Consider the following 21,572-nt stretch of genomic DNA (forward strand, 5'->3'; position numbering starts at 1 on the left):
CTTTGACAATGTCTTTTCAGTCGGTTCAGTCAGCGAGCACTACTCGAGTCTATGCCAAGATACATTCAGGTATGGTATAGTGAGTTCTTTCAGAAGCACTGTACTAATCAGCCTACTGGGACTGTATTGTGAACGAGCTAAACCCATGTTGTTTATGACATTAAATCTCTATGAAACATTGGTACACCCAAAGAACATATATAACCAAGAAGTCTAGTCGCGCCTAAACTTTCTCAGGGCTCCCCGTTTCTCTCGGGACCACGAAGTCTCCCCCCGATCCAGGTAGACTAGGCGGCATCTCCTCAACTCGCTCACTACCAACAACAACAGGCGTAGGCGATGCAACCATGGCCTCAGGCGGAGACGTGACGGGCAAGGCAGCTTCTTCGGCCTGGGTCCTCATCTTATTCACCACGGCCCTCAAAGCCTCCATCTCGCGCGTACACTTCTCATCACCACAGGCTTCAAAGCCTAGCTGCTCCCTCAGCTCCTCCGACGTAGCTACTCTCGTTGAGTTGACGTCCGCAACCACCAACCCGACACGGTCATCCACCCAGCGTTTCTGTGCCGGAATGGCATTGGGCCCTGCCTTGTAGACAGGCTGCAACGCCTTCTCTGCGGCATGGGTATCGAACCACGTGTCGTTGTTGAACAAGGCGTAGCCAGGATGCTTAGCGTCGTTGAATGTCGGCACGCACTCGTTGCTTTCGATACCGTCGTCGTCGTCCAAGTTTGGGAACTCCATGGTGAACGCCGTCCGAGTGAAAGCGATCTTGCTCATCTCCCATTCGGTTTCGATGCCATCCTTCACCTGGGTGTAGGTGCTGGTGTGGGCTACATCCCAGATGGGCGGTCGGCCGCACTTGTTGAATAGTGCGCCGGCCTTCATGTTCTCCTTAGCGTCTAGGTACCGCACCATCTGGCCCTGGGTGGCTGCGGGCTTGTCGCTCATATTGTCCTTGATGGCAGCCCAGTTGTAGGCCATGCTGGTCAGCATGCCCCAGCCATCATTGGGCACGACCATGACGGCGGGGGGGAACTCGTCTGGCGAACAATCCTGCGGTGCGTCGGTGATGTAGGGCGCCCAATCCTCACGTTTGCGCTGGGAGTCGAACTCACTTAATACGGGGCGAGCCGATTTGTCGACCTTTCGGTAGCCGCAGGTGATGGTGGCGTACTGGGGATAGGCATTGACAATGGACCGATAGTTGCGGCACGCCATCGGATAGTCCGAATTTCCGTCGCACACAATGGCCCCACGTTGGGCAAGGGCGCGAGCGAGATTTCCGTCGTGACTTTAGACATGGTCACGGTTCGCTTGCGTTTTCGGCAATCGTCCGCGGGAGCCCGTGGTGCGAGGGTGACGAAATCTCGTGCCTTATTGGCGCTGACAGGGCACGAAGACGTTTTGGCTGACTCGTGGGTGGACTTGGCTGGGCGCGATACTGTCTTGCTAGGCTTGTTGAACGTGACCGAGTGTTCCTTGCCAAATACTTTGAAAACGGCCTTGCCTTCCTTTTCGATGCCTTCGGTGCATAGCTGGATCAGCGCGGGCGTGGCGGCGATTTCGGCGATGTCGAGTATTTCCCCTGAGAACATGTTAGTAATATTGCGTCAGACAGCGGGGATTCAAACCTCACCAATAATAGGAATGGCAGCCTCAATTAATTCCAAAGGTGCCAACAAGGCGGGAATTGCAATCCTGCAGAAGGCCTTAGCTGCTATATCGAGGGCGGCCTGTTCTGCCGCTTCAACAGCCAGCTCCTCGGCCTTTTCTTTTGCTTCTTCTTCTAATTCCTCTTTGGTCGGCGCCGACTTGAAACCCTTGCAGCAATAACTCTGGATCCCGCCCGTACATGTTTGGTCACCGTTCTTGCTATGGTTATTGGTATCCTGCAGCACCTCGGTCTCGCCGTCGTCACAACCGCCCATGCAGCTCAAACCCAAACCGCGATATCCGCGCCACTTGCAAGTGCCCATGGTGGTGCCGTCGTCGCAGCACAGAGTGCGATATTCGTTGGCATCGCATTTGTCGGCCGTCGACAGTTTGCCTGGCTGCCCATTCATTTGCGTCACTTTGTTGGTTCCCTTTTTGCACGAGGCGCCGCAGTCAGTTGTGTAGCACGACACGCCTGCCGCCAGGTCCTGGCTCATTTGATTGGCGTCTTCTTGCTGGCCCGTCGTGACTCCCTTGGCTGGTGCAAGACCGTTGTCTTCGCCTTGGTCGCGCTGGTCCATGGCCCATACCTGTAATCATCCAGGGACGTTAGTAATCGCATGAATGAGAGATAATGGAATTGACATAAAGGCAACAGGGAGCTCTCACCATAGTCCCACCCAAGCATCGTGAATTCGCAAACTTGCGCTTCTGGTCAAATGTATCGTCATCGTCGTACGAAACCCACTGGTCGTCATTCCAAGTCACGTATTTAACCATTGCCTCCTTGTCCCACACCGGGGTAACACCATTGTAGCTGATCGTATCTTGTATCTCTTTCAGGGTCAGGATGCCGCTAGCGTTGGAGCACGACCCGGCTTCAGCGCCCCCTGAAAACTGGCACACACCGTTGGGCTTGCTGCAAGATGGGTCCGAGAGGGTGAAGCTGCGGCCATACCAACCGAGACCCATGACCACTTTCGCGGGCTTGACACCTGCACGCCAGAGAAGATCCATACCTAAGTCGATCTCTGTCACCTGTGAGCAACACGAGTTAGTCACTGAGTGCATGTCCACGACGCGATATACTACGGAGATATCACACGCCTAAAACAGAATACAAAGACTCCGGGCTCTTACGTTGGTGTGCGGTGCGATGTACGGACCGATGAACTGCGACTGAGCATCCCAGACTCCATGTAAATCATACGTCATGAAGTTGAACCAGTCGACATTGGGCTGGATATTCTCCAGATCAAAGTGTTGCAAATACCAATACGACGTCGGCAGCGTCATCGAGATGCCGTAGCGGCTTCCTGTTCATCCCCGCGGTCAGTTAGAACACTGATTTATTACGTCTCTGAATCAAGTGCGAATGACTTACCAAAAGCAGCCCTAAGCTCCTTGGTCAAAGCAACATAATTGGCCTTGTCTGCCGTGATGCCGCCCCGATCATCTGCCTGGGGGTATTCCCAATCGAGATCAACACCGTCGAAGCCGTAGTGCTCCATGAAGTTAATAAGGCCCGTGATGAACTTCTTTCGGTTGGCAGCCGTGCTCGTCATGTCGCTGAAGGCGGTCCGCGTGGGACCCGGGTCAGTGAAAGACCAACCCCCGACTGAGATCCATGCCTCGAGACCAGCATTATTCTCTTTCAGAGCCTGTTGTGGGTTAGGAAAGTTGAAGCGTAATAATTTGTGGGGAGTCGCAATTTCGCGACAGAGAGAAAAAGTTGCTATCAATAACGGATTGACTTACAGTAAAACGACTGTACAGCTTCCCACTGGCCGTATCCATAGGTGCGATGACAAAAGTAGTCGGATCAAAAAAGGCAAAGGCAAAGTTGATGTGCGAGAAGCCATTGAGATTCAAGTCTTCGGGTGATACGATGTCACAAGGGCGTGTGTTGGCCCAGGCCTCGTAGTACCCGATGGTGCGCTTCGTGATGGAATTACCAGAGCAGCTGGGTCTTTTGACGTCTCCACAACCGCCGTAGTCCTATATTTTCATTGAGAGTTAGTATGCGTGTGCCCCTGATGGTCCTTGTGGTGAATGATGGCCCTTTTACAGCTAACTCTGACGAGGAATAAGTTCATGAAATAAGTAAGTTATTGCAGACAACTATTTCCCTTGAGCTCAACTGTATCAATGTGTGATCGAAATAGGAATTGAAACCTGATGTCTTACCTTTTGGCAATTCTTGTCTTCATCACAAAAGTCACTAGTAGAACCGCAGAAACTAGTTACATCTCGTATGAGCCAAGCTACTCACTTCACATGGTATCATATTTTAATATCACATACCCGAATTGCGAGCAGCAAACTCCTAACGGACACTCCTGTGAGCCTTCCTTGCCATGCTGGCCACACTCGGCCTTGGCATCACAATTGGACGTGCAGTTGCCCGCACCACATTCAGTAGGTGAATACCCGCATAGCCCGTTCGTGCCACAGCAGGCAGCGTTGACACAGGGCGTATCAGCATTGCATGTCCCCGTGGGCAGGTCACGGCCAGACAGAAGAGAACGGGGTGAAAGAGTGTTGGGCGTCCAGTTGTGGGCTTCGGGTATGTCTCGAGACGCGGAGTCTGCTAGAGGAAATGCGAAAACGAGGGAGTCGATATTAATGAATGCGAGAGCTACGGCAAAGGCGCAGGCAGACGGGGAAAATGGTCGCATCTTAGGAAGAAGATGGGACTTATCACAACACTTGACGAGTTGGTGGCACCTGGGTGTAGCGCATCAAGGTAGCTGCGAAGGGATGAAGACTGTTATAACTGGAAGTTATCGCACCCGTAGATCCACCTCGGCTCTGGAGCATCTCTCTGAAGTCTGAACTCTACGAATACATCCTGGTATACATGACCCTGAATAGCATGAGATGCACACGCCGTACAATATCTCGGTCCCACATTCGAGGGATCCACATGTGGTCAGCGTTCTCCATCGATTCATGCATATGTCAGCCCTAGCCGGGATATAATACCATTATTGGATACTAATCTCTCGATCAGAGGTGAGTTCAATTGGGGCAATACGTCCGAATTAAGTAGCATCGCGTAACCAAAAATACGTTATTGCTGACCGGATTTCGAGCACCGTGATGGAAAAGGCAACTTAGTGATTCTTTGAGTAAGGGAATTTCTGCAGGCGAACCGTCTGGGCGTATTACTTGGTGCAGCATGTGCCGCTCGATAGCATCCGTTTGACCAATCAGACTATTTATAAGTATAGGGTGTCCCATGGATCAAATGCTTATGTTGGGTTGCGCGTCAGCGAGTTTACCACTTCTGGCAGGTGTTTGCCGTATCCTGGGAAAAAGGATCATCTCTCCAGGCTCACCTGCGGGTCATTCATGCCCAGGAAGCTTAGCTTAGGGCCTCAGCCGGTATTTCGTTGGCCCAAGAAAATTGGATGCGGCACAGCACTGCAGATACACATGCCTTTTGCTTATCGATTCTTCAAGCCTATGCCTTCTGACAAGATGGATAACGGGAGTCAATCTTTGGTACCTTGCAGTCTAACGCAGTTCCCATCGGAGCTGGCTTGGTGGCGCCGGCTTCTAGTGTAGATTGCCCGTCTCATGCATCGGAAGGATGCAATACTACTACGCACCACTAGACAATACTATATCAAGACATTCTTGTTTAAGTCAATTCAATTTTACTGAGTGGGGCTTTGAGATTATTAATGCAGCACGGAAATAATGTTGAGGGTTCTGGGCTGTACTATGCGATGTAGATACACGTATGATAGAATTATGGGATTGGGGAAAGGGGCCATTTGGAGAAGTCATATGTCGCGCGTCTTGCACTCGGTTTTCCCGGGATGGGTGCCGCCTCAACTTTTTCGTTTACCGGAACATTTGTCCCTGGGCACTTCTGCAACCATGGCCTTTCAGTTGCGTTACCTGTTGACCTCATGTCTTCTCATCCGAGCCAGTCTTGCATCGTTTAATCTGTATCCAGGTGTCAGCCCAGAAAAACTAGCTCTGTCGTTGAATATCACATCGGCATGTGTCCAAGCACTGTATGTATTAAATTCTATATGCCCTGGTGGAGTTGAGAGTGGCTAACAAGAGTTATCAGCAATCAAACGATCTCAGAATGCGATCAAACCCTACTACAAATGACGCAGTCGCTGGAGAATTACTGGTGGACTGACGATAATCTCACAGCGATCTGCACCCCCAACGATACGACAACGTTGACATGCGCAGATGCTGTATCCGAATGGAACGGAAATGCTGCCGCTGCATGCGATGAGCAGTACTTTGCAGCCTATGGCCAACTTGTTCCCATCTGGACTGTGACGGAGCGCTTCGTGGACAGTACCTCTTTTGCCTGTCTTGAGTCCTGGAGTGACAACTTCACATGGTGTCTGACAGAATCGCAAGAGTGGGTGGGAGCAGATGTGCTCCGGGCCGATTGTGACGTGGATCCCACTGATCCGACGTGTTCGGGGAATGTCACGTCTATCCCGGAGGAAAGCATTCGCCTGGCGAACTTTTATGAGGATGATATTGTACGTCTCTAAGCACACCGTCATTTGTGTGTAAACTGACTCGGAACCACAGCTGTGCAACAACTGCTTCATTAACCAGCTCTACGCCCGCGTGACATCGCAATTCCTCCCCAACTCGGACCACTCCGACTACCTAGTAGACCAGCTCTATGATGTACAAGACGTGTGCAATATCACTTTACCTGACTTCACCATCCGTCTGCCATACTGGTATGACACGGCGCCGCCCTTGACATCGTTAAACCTCGGTTCCAGCACGACGGCAACGGCAACAGCAACGTCCAGTGCGTCTTCCACTACTACTACGTGTTTTGGTCAACTCGTCGGTGGCAGCAGTAGTACCAAGGCGAAGAAGAGTTGGGCTGAGGTCTTCTCGCCAGGTAATGCAAAAGTGGAGGCAAGGCAGGACGCGGCGACTTGTGATGACTTGTCGCTGCAGTATGGAGTGAGCACCGGGGCCTTGCAGTGGTTTTCCGACAGTGATACTTGTGATGTTTCCAGTGGTATCTGTTTGCCCGCAGCTTGTAATCTGCAACAAGTTGTGGATGGCGACACTTGGTAAGTCTGACTTGATCCGCCCTTTTCTCTTTTCATCCATGCCTTGCCACTCAGCTAACACTCCGCCCGTTCACAGCGCAAGTTTAGCAGCCAGTGTCAGAGGTGATAACTCCACGACCTTGGTCCAGTTCATGAAGTGGAACCCGTATGTGCTGGGACTTTGCGATAGTCTCACTGCGGGGCAGTATGTCTGTATCAGGTAAATGCTTCACTGCTTATCGAAGACTGGCAAAACGTTAACGTGGACTGCAGCTCCCCTGGAACGAACGGGACTTTTACTTTACCCGATCCGCCACTGGGTACAGATGCCGACGCAGGAAATCAGCAACGAGGCGGAGCAGGAGGTGTTGTAACACCCACGACTACCATCACCACGACAGCCAACTCTGTTTCTGGAGGCTCTGCACCCAGCCCTACGCAGGATGGTCTTGTTTCCAATGTAAGCACCCACTTTCTCCATATTTTCGTTCTTAGTATCATTCTTCGTCTCTTTAATATCATAATTGTCGCTAACAATATCAACTCAGTGCAACAACTACGCTAGCGCCACAGTAGGCGAAGGCTGTTACGACTTCGCAACCTCTCATAATATTGAGCCCACTCAGCTCTACGCCTGGAACCCCGTCCTAGGGCTCAACGGTATCGACTGCACCACCGCTCTCTGGGCAAGCGAGTACTACTGCATCGGCACCCAGAAGTCCACAGCCACAACTCCCATCACCGCCCCGGGCCCCACGCAGTCGGGCATCGTGAGCAACTGCAACAAGTACGCCGCTGCCATCGCAAGTGACGGCTGCGACGTCTTTGCCGCGCGCAACGAGATCACGAACGCCGAGCTGTACACATGGAATCCTATTTTGGGTGTCAATGGGGAGAACTGTCTTTCTTCGCTCTGGGCTGACGAGTATTACTGTGTCGGGGTCGCACCTCTGGTTTCAGGAAGTGTGACGACTACCACGAGCTTGGTTTCAAGCAGTAAGACGACTGCTACGAGCACCACTTCAGTTACGGCGCCTGGACCGACGCAGACCGGCATTGTGGCGAGTTGTAACAAGTTTGCGGAGGCAACAGGGGGTATTGGGTGTTATGACTTTGCTGTTGCCAATGGTATCACAACGGCCCAGTTGTATGCGTGGAATGCAGTTCTGGGTGATAATGGGGAGAACTGCGGCACGCTGTTTTGGGCAGAGGAGTATTACTGTATTGGTGTCAGTAGTTAAATGGTGTACTCGAAGTCATTGAATATTTTCCAAAGAAAAATATATTTAAAATTCATTTCTTCTTAAAAACACTTAATTGCACTTTCACGAATTTAAGATACATAGGAAACTGTCTGGATGGGCACCAGTACTTGACTTCACCCACGAGGACACGCCGCTCATTCTCTATTCTTCCACCAATGTATAAGGGCTTGCCGGCACTCATCGCCGCGGTAACTGTCAGGCCATCCATGTTCGGTATAAATCCTTTTCATTGCCTAAGCGTACCCGCGTTAGCCCCAACCCCATCTTTACGTCTTTCCAATCGTCATTGAAAGCTTACCTCACATTCGTTCCACATGAACCCACCCCGCTCACCAGGATCGTTCAACACGCCCGGGAAATACATATTCCCCGGCATGCCCAGAAACTGCATACGCCGGTACTTCTCTTGCCATTCAGCCGCCAGCTGCTCGACCGGCTTCGTCCAATTATCGCACCACTCATCGCGCCACGCCCGCGGGTCGTCTTTGGCATAGCGGCCTCGCGCATCTGGGTATACAGGGCCTGTCACAACGTACTTAGTCACCGTGCCGTCCATGGTATCCAACATGAAATTTTCGGCCCCGCTGTCGTCGCCTGTCGACCATCAATTAGTAAACCCAATGTACTTCGCTGATGAAGTTCCCGTACAGTGTGTGAAAGAGTAGAAGGAAAAATAAAAAATACTTGCCCGTCGTAAGTTGCACAACCCACGGCGGAAACATATCCTCCTCCCCGTCGGACTTGTTTAGTTCCCACACAAAAGGAATACCTTTGGCGTTACTCACGACGAAGCGGTAGTCGACGGGGTAGGCATAGGGCGCGATCCAGCAACGTTTGGGCCCGTCGATGTATGGCAGGTGCCGAAGCAGCTCAACCGCCTCTGGAGTCTTGCGCAGGCCGCGGGCGGCGACCGATTCAATGGTAATCTGGGGCCATCCTTCAGAGGGCGCACGATGAACATGCGAGGGCTCAATGTGAGGCAGGTTCTCGTACAGCTGGACGAGGGCTGCGACGACGGTATCCTGGGAGGAAGTGGTCGGGGTTCGAAGACGTGGGTCGGGTGGTAATTGGCGGGGATCTGGCGTTTTCGTTGACATTTTAGCTGCAGTTTTGCTTATTCGTGATGAGTTTCTGTTGATTCCGAAAAAATGCTGATATAGATGTAGATAGGGACTACTTAAGTACCTATGAGAGTAATATAGTGGAAGGATTGCATGCATATGCAACCATTCGGCCGTATTACCTCACCTGGACTAGCGTTAGCGAATTACCTGCGGGAACTAAAGAGGCAGATAATATATCGGTTAACGTAGTCCACGGTCCAATTGCATACACGGTCCAATTGCACACTTTGGCAGACCTTATACGACAATGTGTAAGTTAATTCAACCACAACACCTATCATCAATTGAAACTACTCAGAATCGTTATCTTCAGACGTCTCTACATCATTTCCACAAGTGCGCGCATTATGTCCGGGCTCGCCGCAGATTCTACAGCGCCGTACACGCGCAATTCGCCGCCTCGTACGACCACCAATTTGACGAAATTCGTCATGTAACTGCCCATCAACCTCTCATTGAGACTGTAGGTCCTGTCCAGCTTGTATACGAAGTGACCCTCCACTCTGTAGCTGTTTTTTCTTCGCACGGCGACGTCGACTTAAGGTCTCATTTGCCTTGTACGTGTTTAAAAACGCCGGTAAAAAGTCTTCTTTCGAGATAGGACTTATATGTGCTCGCATGAGATCTTCGATTTCTTTTCCGTACGCTCTTTTTAACCCGCGAAAACAACCAACATCAAGAGGCTGGAGCTTATGCGACGAATGAGGAGGCATACAAAGCGTGACGATATTGTTAGCTTTGCAATATACCTCGAAATCGGTCGAGTGATGGCTTTCGTGACCGTCGAGGATCAATAGGCGATGAGTACCTTTCGTACGAGACTTGGTGTGATGATCGAAGTGTTTTATCCAATCTTCGCCTCTCTCGTTCGTAGTCCAGCCATTTTTAGTAACTGCGATAACCCAATCAGGCGGTAATGGACTGTTTTCGTACCATGACGATGACGAGAGGTGGGTTTTGCCGGCGAAAATGATGTACGGAGGGAGGGCATAACCGGACGACCCAACGCCTTGAATAACTGTAACCCCTTCCCGATTTCCTTGCTGGGCTGCTCTAGGCCTTCCGCGCCGATCAGAAGTCGTCACGACCATTTCGGACGAGATTTGGCCCATCACAAAACCGGTCTCGTCGAAGTTGTAGATATCCTCCTCCTGGATCGCGTATTTCGCAATTGTATTCCGTTAGTTGTCGTTTGGCTACAAGTTTACCTGTATAACCGCCCGACGCGGCTTAAGGGCCCGCTATATCATCTATAGCCCCTTAAGGGAGTACTTGTAGAGGTACCGAGGGTTAACACCTACGGCGTATTTAATATTTTTTTATTACTTACTAGAACAAACCCTTACAGACTCTTTAGTGGTTTACGCAGCTAGACTATTAGAGGTTTCGTTACAATTGATTGCTCGCCGATATCTAATATCATTCGGTGGACCTGTAGCTTTCTCGTACCCTTGAAGCGCCCTGTGACAGGCTGTGCCTGATATGGGATCCGGAGCTGCAAGGACCGTGCGTCCGGATCCACCAAAGGAACCATCGAGGGCATACAAAACATAGTCCGTGTTCCCGGGACAACTCGCATATTTTACTTTCCTCCTCAGTTAGATAATTAACAGTATTTGGCCATGTTGTTACACGCAAAGGTGGTCAAAGATTTGTGAGGTTGTAAAAGCATGACATTCTATCTAGTCCTATGGAGCACGAAGGTTGGACTTAGTCCCGAAGGGCTAAGTCACGTGGTAACCTTGGTGGTCTTGGCAAAGCCCACCAAGGTTGCCTAACACATGTTGAGCTGTATAGTTTCGCACTGAGCCCGTCACACGCCCGCAGATACATGTCCTCCGCCTCTTGCAGCTTGCCTTGGTCGGCCGCGCAGAGTGACCAATCGATCGATATCGATCAACATTATATTCATCCGATCGGTACCGGTACAGATTACTAAGCAACCGATATCGATCGGTATCGATCACATGTAACCGGTCCGGTCAGATAGAGGTCGGATCGATCAATAGCGGTTGTACGGAGTTGTTTATTATTAACGGTTTTGTGTTACGAATCTACGATTCTAACCAATGCAACAGGCCCGATGGCAGGCCCAGTGGATACAGGACAAAGAAGGAGGGGAAAGTCACACAGGAGTGGCTAGCTGCAGGAGGAGCTAGCTAGTACAAGGATCACAAGTCACGTGACTTACAAGGGTGGATCATTTGGATATGAAATGATCCAACATATCCAGCCAGTTAGGACCAATAGTATCCATGAAGGATCTAATGGCCCCAGTTATCAGTGAAGGAGGGAATGGATATATAAGGGACAGGACTCCCAGGCATTTCATAGACAGTCTCTACTTCAGTGATCAATCTAAGCATCAATCTAACCCATTGGTGAGGCAAACTGCCTTGACGACTCTATTCCCAGTTACCCTACTTGAATACTTCAGTTACCCCAAAGCACTATACTCCATACGTCAAACCCCGATATTATTGCTTGAGGACTCCGCAGCAGGACTTACTTACTAGCACAAACCCTTACAGACTCTTTAGTGGTTTACGAAGCTAGACTATTAGAGGTTTCGTTACATTTTGCGCCCAATTAGCTAATTCACGTGAAACCTCACCATCCAATTCAACGCTTGATACCTTGTCAAGCAGATGGAGTGGCAACTCAGCCTGATAAACGCCTGCTAAACTCCATGACCTGATACATTGTGATGCCCCAATAACGTGGCGTTTTAGGCGAGATCTTCGTGCTGATACCATCTGTCCTACGCTGTTAAACTGGCGTTCTGTTTCTGCTTGCGCTGAAGGTATCGTAAGGAAGTCAACAGCCATATAAGACAGTTTGGTGAAACGTTTTGCGCCAATATCACGCCACCAAGCTACTGGGTCCTTTAAATATTGGTCCACGTTAACCACAGGTTCTGCCAGGTAGAGGTCAAGCTCGTCTTGTTGTGATTCTTCCTGCCTAATCGGCACCGGCTTGGTGTTTCTGCCCTTTCCTTTCCTTCTCTTTGCTATTGGCTGTGTATCTTGTGTACTTTGCGAATCAACGACCTCGGAGTCGGCGTCGCCCATATAAAAACGCTTGCGGCGTTGAAGCATCGTAAGGACTGGCTGGTTCTCAGCTTCAGATAAAGGGTTGGTCTCAGGAAGGGGCCTAGACGAGGGTCAGTTAGAGATGAACAGTTATCTAGATATTATACTTACCTATTTTTATAGTCACCCTCCCAACGCTTCCTCAACCTAGCCATATAATACTCACGCCAACTCAGCTCTTGGCGTATAGGTTCAGCATCAAAAATGGCTTGCAACCCACTCATTTTCATGGTCGGGTTGAAGATCACGGCAGCGGCGTACGCCAGATTCGTCAGCTTATCATAATACTGCTGCAGCTTCCACAGGCCAACCTTGATGTGAACCTTTAGGGATCGGCGCCGTTGATCATCAAGATCCTTGAAAATCTCGAGGTTTTCTTGAATAGGAGGACCAGCAGGATTATCTGGGTTATCGCGTTCAAGATAACAGTTGCCCTGGGCACAAGATTCGAGATGAAGAAGTAGGTACTCCATCTGAGGAAAATACTGATCAAGTGCGCCTTTAGGGCCGTTGCCCTGAAGCTGTTTTGAGGCGTACTTGAAAGGGGCAAGAACCTTCTGAATTACCTCAACCACACGCCATTCCTGAGGACCTAGTCGAAATTCAAGAATAGGTGGTTTATTCCCCGGTTTAGAACCAGCCGATTCCCACTGGTCCTGGAGGTTTTGGTGCAAACGCTGAAGCGGCCGTTGTAGCTGCAAGGCGCACGCCGCCATGGCTTCGTCGCTTTGCCAGCGCGTTGCGTTGTTATGAACCCATTCTTTCACGGCTGCTTCAGGGTCAACCTCTATCTGGGCATCGTGAAGGGCGCCGACGAGCTGACTGCTCCTGTGGAAGGAATTGCCGTGGTTATGAAGCTTGCCAAGAGGGCCACGTTTTTGATACCTCGCCATCGTCTGCCTGTTGATCTGATCAGGAGCATGATAATCAAAAGATTGCAAAACAACGCTAATCTGGGCTTCGGAAACCTCGTCTTCATCATCACCATCCTCGCTGCCGCTGGAAAATGGGTTAAGACCTGATAAGTTATCAAGGTTTTCATCCTCGTCGTCTGATTCTTGCTGACTTGGCTCGTCCTGCAGGTTATCACGAAGCCCATCAAACGCAGCATCTAGTGCTTGATCATCTTCCTCCTCATCTGCGAAGCTCTGTTGACCCCAAGTTGCCAGTACGTTATCTAACGGCAGCCGTTTGCAACCATCACCATATAATAAGGCACGAACGGCGAGTTGCAAGGCGTGAGGAGCACACTTAATTTGCCTCTCCTCGCCATCAAACCCGAGCTGTTGGCCAATAACCACCATAGTAGTCCCATTCTTCGACTCGTTATCCAAGGTACAATAACCAACAAGATCCTCAATTTCGAAAAAGCGCAAAATTGCCAATACCTCGTCGGCTACGTCAGATCCTGTATGGCGCTTGATCAAGGCAGGAAGGCCTAGAAGGATAGACCACCTCTTGAAGTCCTTGTCGATAAAATGGGCGTGGATTCCTACAAACGAGGTGAATCTCCTTGAGGTCAGCCGTCGAACGTTATATGAATCATCCCACGTGCTGTACGAAGCAACAACCTTACCGGCGTCACGGCTCGTCTATATTCGGCCAAAAGGAGGTGGATCATCGATTCGGAGTGGGGTAGGTCGGCCTCTTGAATTATTACGTTGTTGTACAACTGCTGACGCCGCCATCGAGGATTATCAAGGATTCTAAAGGATAGATTCGAGGTGGCCAGCCAATCCATAATTAGGAGGTTGTTTAACTGTTTATTAAACCGCAAAGAAACGCGAGAGTGGAGGGCTTGTTGTTGTGGTTGATTTACGTCGACCATCGAATCTAAGGTACGTTGGGTGCCAGCTTGGTGTCTCGATGCTAATAAGGACATGATTTGAGGGCTCTATACGAAAGAATTGGTAGTTAGGCCCTCATTCTTCGTCTATTTGGCTATAACACGTACCTCGATCTGATGCTTGGCTTTTAGGTGCTGCTCAATTGATCTGCTCGTTGAAGAAACATATTTGCAATGCCCAGGAGGGTAATTAGCAAGAAAGCAAAGCTCACATACCCAATAAATCCCATGCTTCTTGGATTTATTAGGGTCTTTTAGTCGATACCGGTGGCAGTTTGCGCCACCGGTATCGATCTAATGAACAAAATGTGCTACCGATCGATTGGTTACTCTGGGTCGGCGTAAAGGAGACCTAGGTTGTTAACCGTGTCTAGTGTTGACGTATGATCGGGTTCCCACGCCTTCTCCTTCCCTTGAAGCGCCCGCAGATACATGTCCTCCGCCTCTTGCAGCTTGCCTTGGTCGGCGTAAAGGAGACCCAGGTTGTTAACCATGTCTAGTGTTGACATATGATCGGGTCCCCACGCCTTCTCGTACCCTTGAAGCGCCCGCAGATACATGTCCTCCGCCTCTTGCAGCTTGCCTTGGTCGGCGTAAAGGAGACCTAGGTTGTTAACCGTGTCTAGTGTTGACGTATGATCGGGTCCCCATGCCTTCTCGTACCCTTGAAGCGCCCGCAGATACATGCCCTCCGCCTCTTGCAGCTTGCCTTGGTCGGCGTAAAGGTTCCCTAGGTTGTTAACCGTAGAGAGTGTTGACGTATGATCGGGTCCCCACGCCTTCTCCTTCCCTTGAAGCGCCCGCAGATACATGTCCTCCGCCTCTTGCAGCTTGCCTTGGTCGGCGTAAAGGAGACCTAGGTTGTTAACCGTAGAGAGTGTTGACCTATGATCGGGTCCCCACACCTTCTCGTACCCTTGAAGCGCCCGCAGGTACATGTCCTCCGCCTCTTGCAGCTTGCCTTGGTTTTTGTAAAGGATCCCTAGGTTGTTAACCGTGTCTAGTGTTGACGTATGATCGGGTCCCCACGCCTTCTCGTACCCTTGAAGCGCCCGCAGATACATGTCCTCCGCCTCTTGCAGCTTGCCTTGGTCGGCGTAAAGGTTCCCTAGGTTGTTAACCGTGTCTAGTGTTGACGTATGATCGGGTCCCCATGCCTTCTCGTACCCTTGAAGCGCCCGCAGATACATGCCCTCCGCCTCTTGCAGCTTGCCTTGGTCGGCGTAAAGGTTCCCTAGGTTGTTAACCGTAGAGAGTGTTGACGTATGATCGGGTCCCCACGCCTTCTCCTTCCCTTGAAGCGCCCGCAGATACATGTCCTCCGCCTCTTGCAGCTTGCCTTGGTCGGCGTAAAGGAGACCTAGGTTGTTAACCGTAGAGAGTGTTGACCTATGATCGGGTCCCCACACCTTCTCGTACCCTTGAAGCGCCCGCAGGTACATGTCCTCCGCCTCTTGCAGCTTGCCTTGGTTTTTGTAAAGGATCCCTAGGTTGTTAACCGTGTCTAGTGTTGACGTATGATCGGGTCCCCACGCCTTCTCGTACCCTTGAAGCGCCCGCAGATACATGTCCTCCGCCTCTTGCAGCTTGCCTTGGTCGGCGTAAAGGTTCCCTAGGTTGTTAACCGTGTCTAGTGTTGACGTATGATCGGGTCCCCACGCCTTCTCGTACCCTTGAAGCGCCCGCAGATACATGTCCTCCGCTTCTTGCAGCTTGCCTTGGTCGGCGTAAAGGTTCCCTAGGTTGTTAACCGTGTCTAGTGTTGACGTATGATCGGGTCCCCACGCCTTCTCCTTCCCTTGAAGTGCCCGCAGGTACATGTCCTCCGCCTCTTGCAGCTTGCCTTGGTCGGCGTAAAGGTTCCCTAGGTTGTTAACCGTGTCTAGTGTTGACGTATGATCGGGTCCCCACGCCTTCTCCTTCCCTTGAAGCGCCCGCAGATACATGTCCTCCGCCTCTTGCAGCTTGCCTTGGTCGGCGTAAAGGAGACCTAGATTGTGAAAAGCCCAATATAAGTCTTGATCGCTGTCTTGAATTGTGGCGCAACACTTTGTCGCATGTGATAGAAGTCGCCTTTGAAGCAGCCAGAACTGAGGCTCGTCTTGTGATGGGACGCGTGCAGCTATGCAGTCTAACGCAAGCTTAGCTAAACTGATGTCCCAATATTCATTCAATGCGTGGATGGTCCAAGTGTGTACGCAGGTGTGAATGCTGTATCCCCGTGATCCGAATAGGTCTTGTGTCAACATGTGCATTTCGGCAAGCCCATAGTCATGCAGTGTGCCTATAGCGCAATTAAATTGCAATTCATCAGCCAACTCGTATATCCACGGCGGACCATCTTCATCGTTGGGCTGGAGAAGTTCGAACCATATGTCATCGTTGTCAAAATATGCCCACCATCGGAGTAAATGGGCTGCGAGTGGGTTTTGTTCCTGGACTTGCTCGTATGAGAGCTGCCACGCTGAGCAAAGTGTGCGATCTTGGTAAGAACCCAGGCTTGGGGTACTTGTATGAAGTCTTGCCCATGATTCTCTATAAAGGCGAAGATAGTCACCGAAGCCGATTGGAACGCGCCTTAGGTATGCTCCAGCCGTGGCAAGGGCAAGAGGAAGCCCGTCAAGTTCCTCCACAAGCTTTCTAACATCTATATCTGTGGCAATGATTAGGGGAGATGTGCTTAGCTGTGAGAATCTTACCATGTTGCAAGCTGGATCGACCTGAAGTCGTCGAGAGGATTTCCAGGCTGTCCTCTATTGACTCAAGCTTTCTCGTTCGAATCGAATGACCTAGACTGATCTGCGACGATCGTGATATGATGATGATCGAGCCTTGGTACGCTTCGGGAAGATAGCGGTGGATATCAATTGCAGCATTATCCGTGGGGTGGGCTATTTTCGGGTTGTCATAATTGTCGTATACAATAAGCCACCTAGTGTTGCCTGGCAGGCTGAGCCAGGTCTTGACAGCATCGGCTACCTCTTCGTGATTCTGCTGTAGGTTTGGAGCACATAAACGGCTAGCATCGGGATGTTGCTGCAAGATTTGCCGCGCAACTTTGCTGAAGCTTGTTGGATAGAGGCTTCGTCCTTAATGTTTAACCAGAATATAGCGGAATATTCATCTCGGTACCGCTTTGTGTATGCGACGGCGAGCTGTGTCTTACCAATGCCACCAAGACCGTGGAGAACAACGACCCGACGGCTTCCATTCGAGTTTAGTGTTCTGTGCATCTCTGCCAACTCCCTCTCTCTTGCGACGAAATGTTGGACCTCAGGAACTCCGGACAGACTGAAGGTAACGGAGAAGTCGTTCGTGAGGATTCCTAACGCTGTTAGTCTCCAAGCTGCCCTGCTTTGAGACTTTGGAACGGTGTTCACCCTTCACAGCTTTGTGGACCTCTTCTCGCAGCCGCCTTCGTGCTTTCTCTCTCCCTTCGCCGTAAATCAGCGGCATGTGAACGTCGAATAACCCGAGGAGCGAGTATGCCATGTCCTCTTCGTATTTGGTCTGACGATTACGGACCCATGCCTCTCGTTCCAAGACGGGGAAGTCGGACAAAGGATCACCGCGGAGAGCACCCGTAGGGACGTCGGTGATATTGCGTATCTGAGACTCTAATGATCGTTTGTTACCTAGCCAGGATCCTTCCTTCGAATAGAATTCCACTGACTTCGGGGCGATGAGCTCTTGAAGTGTCCACCCACGAGTGAACCATCTGCTGTTTCGAAAGGCCAGCTCCCAAGCGGTCGCGCTATACTGTTCACCGAACGCTGCAGTGCTGGAGACATCTGATAGATAAACGTAGCATCTCTCCGCATCCCGATACCACCGGAACATGCTATTGATTGCAGTTTGGAGCTCGATACTGTCGGACTTATCTATACAGCAGGTGTCGACCCAGAAGTATCGCAACCCGTGCTGTCTCGCTTGTTCAGCACAAAACTTGATCTTTTCGTAGCCAGCTTTGTGCTGCCAATGATCTTCTGCCTTCGCTAGGTCAGCGAAGACCACCTCGTCTGGTCCCCACGTGTGGGAAAGGATCGCGTAAGAAGGAACATCGTCGGAAAGCGAGGTCCGGGGTAAGGCTGTACCTGCCAGCGTCGTCGCGTTGTAATAACCGCATCGTAAGGCCTAAGATTCATGCAACTCAGCGCTCTGTTAACATATAACAGACGATTTCTGGCTGGAGGACGTTGCTTTCCGGATTGAAGCTAGCATCATTTCCGTCGTCGCAGATCAGTCAGAATTGTAAGGCTGCAAATGCGGGGTATGGGCCAGTCGACTTAGCCGCAAGCCCGTGGACAACATAGGATAAAGATCGAGGCTCGTTTACGCGTCTGATTTTGTACTTGCTGTTACAGAGTGATGCGCACTGAGGCCGTTCCTCTTATGCTGTTGTGAGAATTGTAAGGTTGTAAACAACAATAAGTGCAAAGAGAACAGCACAGTTCGCGAGCGCTGGGAGTAGGATGTTACAGCTCCACTTGGCAGCCCACCCGCCCACTACTACAAAGTGTGCGTCGTCCACCCTGATTTCCTCCCGTCCTTTTCTGTCCTTGCCTAACCTACTATCAATCTTTCCCGGCTATGTACACAACCATGGCGCCCTAACTGCATCCTGTGTAGCGTGATTACATCAAGTCGATGATAAAACTAGGTCTTGAAAACAAGGTTATCGCGTCCAAGGCCTTATGTAGCATTCGCGCCGTCCAGAGAATCCGGCTCGAAAAAGAACCACCCGAAATGTCCAGTGAGAACAGAGCCTCCATCGATCCCCATAGCTATATCACAATCCATGCGGAAAGCTTTATGTGACATACTAACCGAACGTCCGGACATGTATTGAAGCGAACTCGTAAACTTTGGGAATGATGTATTTGGGAAGGTAGTATCCGAAAGATCAGCCAGTCGGGCCTTACAATCAATAGGTTGGACGAGAACGATGATCCGTCGTATCGCCTAGTAAGGTAACGAAGACCTTCGAAATCTCTATCTTCAAACGGTCTCGAAATATAAATCTTACCATCTTTTCTTTGTTGATGAATTTGGTTATGATAGAAGGACTGGATATCGACGCTAGGGTTGGTCATCAAATTTGGTTGTGGAAAAAGATGGCATATGCCGCGCAAGACGGCATCACACTAAGGCGAGTGTATCAAGGGTCTACAGACAGTGAATTGTTCAAAGACTTCGTTACGCAGCTACTTCATCACTTCTACAGATACCCAGAGCCTACATCTGTGATGGTTATGGACAATGCTTCCTGGCATCATTCGGCGAAGATTTAAGAGATGTGCAAAGAGGCTAGTGTAGTAGTCCTATTTATTTCACTCTACTCGTCAGACTTCAACTCTATAGAGATGCATTTTAGAGAGCTTAAGAATTTTATTAAGAAAAACTGGTTCGAGAACGAACATTTCATCAAGAGAGAGTTCAAAATGTACTTGGAGTGGTGCGTCGACGTGGTCGGTAACGATGCAAGCATTGCAGAGAATCATTTCTATTATATAGAAATATTAACCACGCAGGCCCCCCAGCTAGAAGCAAAGACCCTAAATCTAGAGACTTGAATATTACAGTAAAGCAGAATGCCACAGTACGGCAGATAGCACCAGTCAAACATCTCCACTTTCTGTGTTCTGTGACTCTTTCTACCACTTCTCCATGTTAGTCTTGCTCACAAATTGCAACGCAACTCCAGATTTCACTTCGCTTTTATCAATAAGTCAGTAGCGGCCTTTGGGTACTGTAGAATAGAGTTCGGCTTTAGGAAGTCATCCATTACACACTGATTCCCTACTTCCAGCTCCGCGCCCCATCTCATATCCTTTGTTTGCGCCAGTGTCCAATTACAATACTCCCTAAAGCTTCTATGCTCTATCCCATCTAATACTTATAGAAGTATCGGCAGTATAGGCAGGTCCGCAGTGATTAGATACATGGCTCTTAAAAGAGCGGCAACTACTGGGGTCGCTGTTCCCTTCCGCTTCCGGCTCTTAGCTAAGACATATTTGAGTATCTTGGAAGGGATCTCGATACCGGCATTGAAGTTATATTATTTTTCTTCTTCTTTCGTCTTGTTATTAATATCGTTGAAAATATCTTCTAAATGTGTTGCCTCGAGCTTATGGTGGTTCCCTTGTTTATCAGGTTAGCAGTGGGGTTCTTGTTTGCAATACTTTGCCCTACAACCATGATGTCTATTAACACGGATCCAAAGGACAGCTTCGGCTGCCCTCTGAGATTGTTTAGCATCTCTCGCGCTCCTCTTCTTCATCGATCCATTGGATGTCGGGGAGCTATCGGTTTTTCCTTGTAAAGAAACTCAACCGGACTATCTGCTTGCCTAGACCAACTAGACCACCAAGTCCTTCGATATGGTTATCTACCATGTTCTAATATATGTTCTAATCGATGTCTAATTTATCAAGTCGTTGTGCTAGGCCGTGCAAACGGGTTCGCTTCACGGAAATAGCGAGGTTCGTCACTTGGCAAATATAGCTACATCCCGGAAACTTTTCCTCATCTATAAGATATGTAGGTTGCGTTTAGCATTCCATCTAGTATTCGCTAGTTACCAATCCTATATCAAGCTGCGAGCGTGAATACACTTGCCGGGCCCTAATTACCTCGTGCTAGGGGACTTTCTAACGGAAGTTCAAATAGATTTGTTTGGGGGCGTCGCCACTTAGCGCCTCGTCTGGTTCTATGATCGGACTAACGTACCCCACAAGCAAGTTGGCCACACAAGCAAGTTGGCCACTTTTTCTTGCCACCGTACGAACAACCTTTTAATTAACATCTTTACACATACCAAGATGGGATCGAATTGGAAAGAAAGCGACATGATTCTAGCGTGTCAGGCGCTTCAATCGAAACCCGAATTAAGCATCCGACGCGCTGCCCAACTCTACAATGTCCCTCGTACAACTCTAGCTAACCGAAAACGCGGACTACTATCTCGACGCGATACTCGACAATCTAGTCAAGAAATTGAAGACCTAATACGGGCGCATATAACCCATATGTCGAAGGAGGATTTCTTTTCGGCATTGTATAGGGCGTATCGTACGACTATAACTAAGTCGAATATCCAGGCAGGTTCCAGGGGGACAGGACTTATTCCGTACGACCCGGAATATGTGATTTCACAGCTGGATATTAAGCTACATACGCCTACACCTCCTGGGAGCTCGTCTGGCGCCCCCTTAATCTGGGAATCAAAGACTCCAAATAACCCAACCGAGGCGCAATCCCAGTCTGAATACATTAAAAACAGAATCGTACAGCATCAGAATAGCTCCCCGACGACTATACTTACTGTCACGCCGCGCCAGGGGTTGCAATCCTTGCCACTACGCCACCGTACCAGATGTCTTCACCAAAAGAGACCAATACCAAAGTCCAGGGCCTGGACTTTGGTATCTGCAACCACTTATCAATCTGTTCAGACCAGTGTGGGTCAATCACGTGACAACCGTCACACTTACGGCTATTGACCAATTTTCACGTAGTGCGACGGCTG

The 21,572-nt window shown here is 50.0% G+C and overlaps 5 protein-coding genes across 5 annotated transcripts; 1 reads left to right on the plus strand and 4 right to left on the minus strand.

The window, feature by feature from the left end:
- Positions 1–223: 223 nt before the first annotated feature.
- On the minus strand, positions 224–4,493 carry BCR38DRAFT_525824 (uncharacterized protein; the record flags this gene model as incomplete). Its single annotated transcript, XM_040865333.1, has 9 exons — positions 3,962–4,493; positions 3,845–3,896; positions 3,416–3,655; positions 3,042–3,318; positions 2,798–2,973; positions 2,327–2,695; positions 1,641–2,247; positions 1,261–1,589; positions 224–1,177 (listed from the first exon to the last, which is right to left on the minus strand). Exons 1-9 carry the CDS (start codon positions 4,333–4,335, stop codon positions 224–226), a joined length of 3,378 nt encoding a protein of 1,125 aa, XP_040713497.1. The 5' UTR covers positions 4,336–4,493.
- Positions 4,494–5,545: 1,052 nt separating this feature from the next.
- On the plus strand, positions 5,546–7,958 carry BCR38DRAFT_487174 (uncharacterized protein; the record flags this gene model as incomplete). The annotated part of the gene is made up of 6 exons (XM_040864123.1): positions 5,546–5,685; positions 5,745–6,180; positions 6,233–6,738; positions 6,815–6,937; positions 6,991–7,177; positions 7,266–7,958. The coding sequence occupies 6 exons, from the start codon at positions 5,546–5,548 to the stop codon at positions 7,956–7,958; spliced, it is 2,085 nt and encodes a 694-aa protein (XP_040713498.1).
- Positions 7,959–8,013: 55 nt separating this feature from the next.
- BCR38DRAFT_440149 (uncharacterized protein) lies at positions 8,014–9,136 on the minus strand. The gene is made up of 3 exons (XM_040860686.1): positions 8,671–9,136; positions 8,281–8,576; positions 8,014–8,215 (listed from the first exon to the last, which is right to left on the minus strand). The coding sequence occupies exons 1-3, from the start codon at positions 9,077–9,079 to the stop codon at positions 8,117–8,119; spliced, it is 804 nt and encodes a 267-aa protein (XP_040713499.1). The 5' UTR covers positions 9,080–9,136; the 3' UTR covers positions 8,014–8,116.
- A 4,205-nt stretch (positions 9,137–13,341) lies between these two features.
- BCR38DRAFT_440160 (uncharacterized protein) lies at positions 13,342–14,344 on the minus strand. The gene is made up of 2 exons (XM_040860687.1): positions 13,775–14,344; positions 13,342–13,707 (listed from the first exon to the last, which is right to left on the minus strand). The coding sequence occupies exons 1-2, from the start codon at positions 14,078–14,080 to the stop codon at positions 13,600–13,602; spliced, it is 414 nt and encodes a 137-aa protein (XP_040713500.1). The 5' UTR covers positions 14,081–14,344; the 3' UTR covers positions 13,342–13,599.
- Positions 14,345–14,370: 26 nt separating this feature from the next.
- BCR38DRAFT_347329 (uncharacterized protein) lies at positions 14,371–15,108 on the minus strand (the record flags this gene model as incomplete). Its single annotated transcript, XM_040856336.1, has 1 exon — positions 14,371–15,108. The coding sequence occupies one exon, from the start codon at positions 15,106–15,108 to the stop codon at positions 14,371–14,373; it is 738 nt and encodes a 245-aa protein (XP_040713501.1).
- Between the last annotated feature and the right edge of the window lie 6,464 nt (positions 15,109–21,572).

The sequence above is a fragment of the Pseudomassariella vexata genome (genome assembly GCF_002105095.1).
Source record: "Pseudomassariella vexata strain CBS 129021 chromosome Unknown BCR38scaffold_10, whole genome shotgun sequence".
NCBI classification, from domain to species: Eukaryota; Fungi; Ascomycota; class Sordariomycetes; order Amphisphaeriales; family Pseudomassariaceae; genus Pseudomassariella; species Pseudomassariella vexata.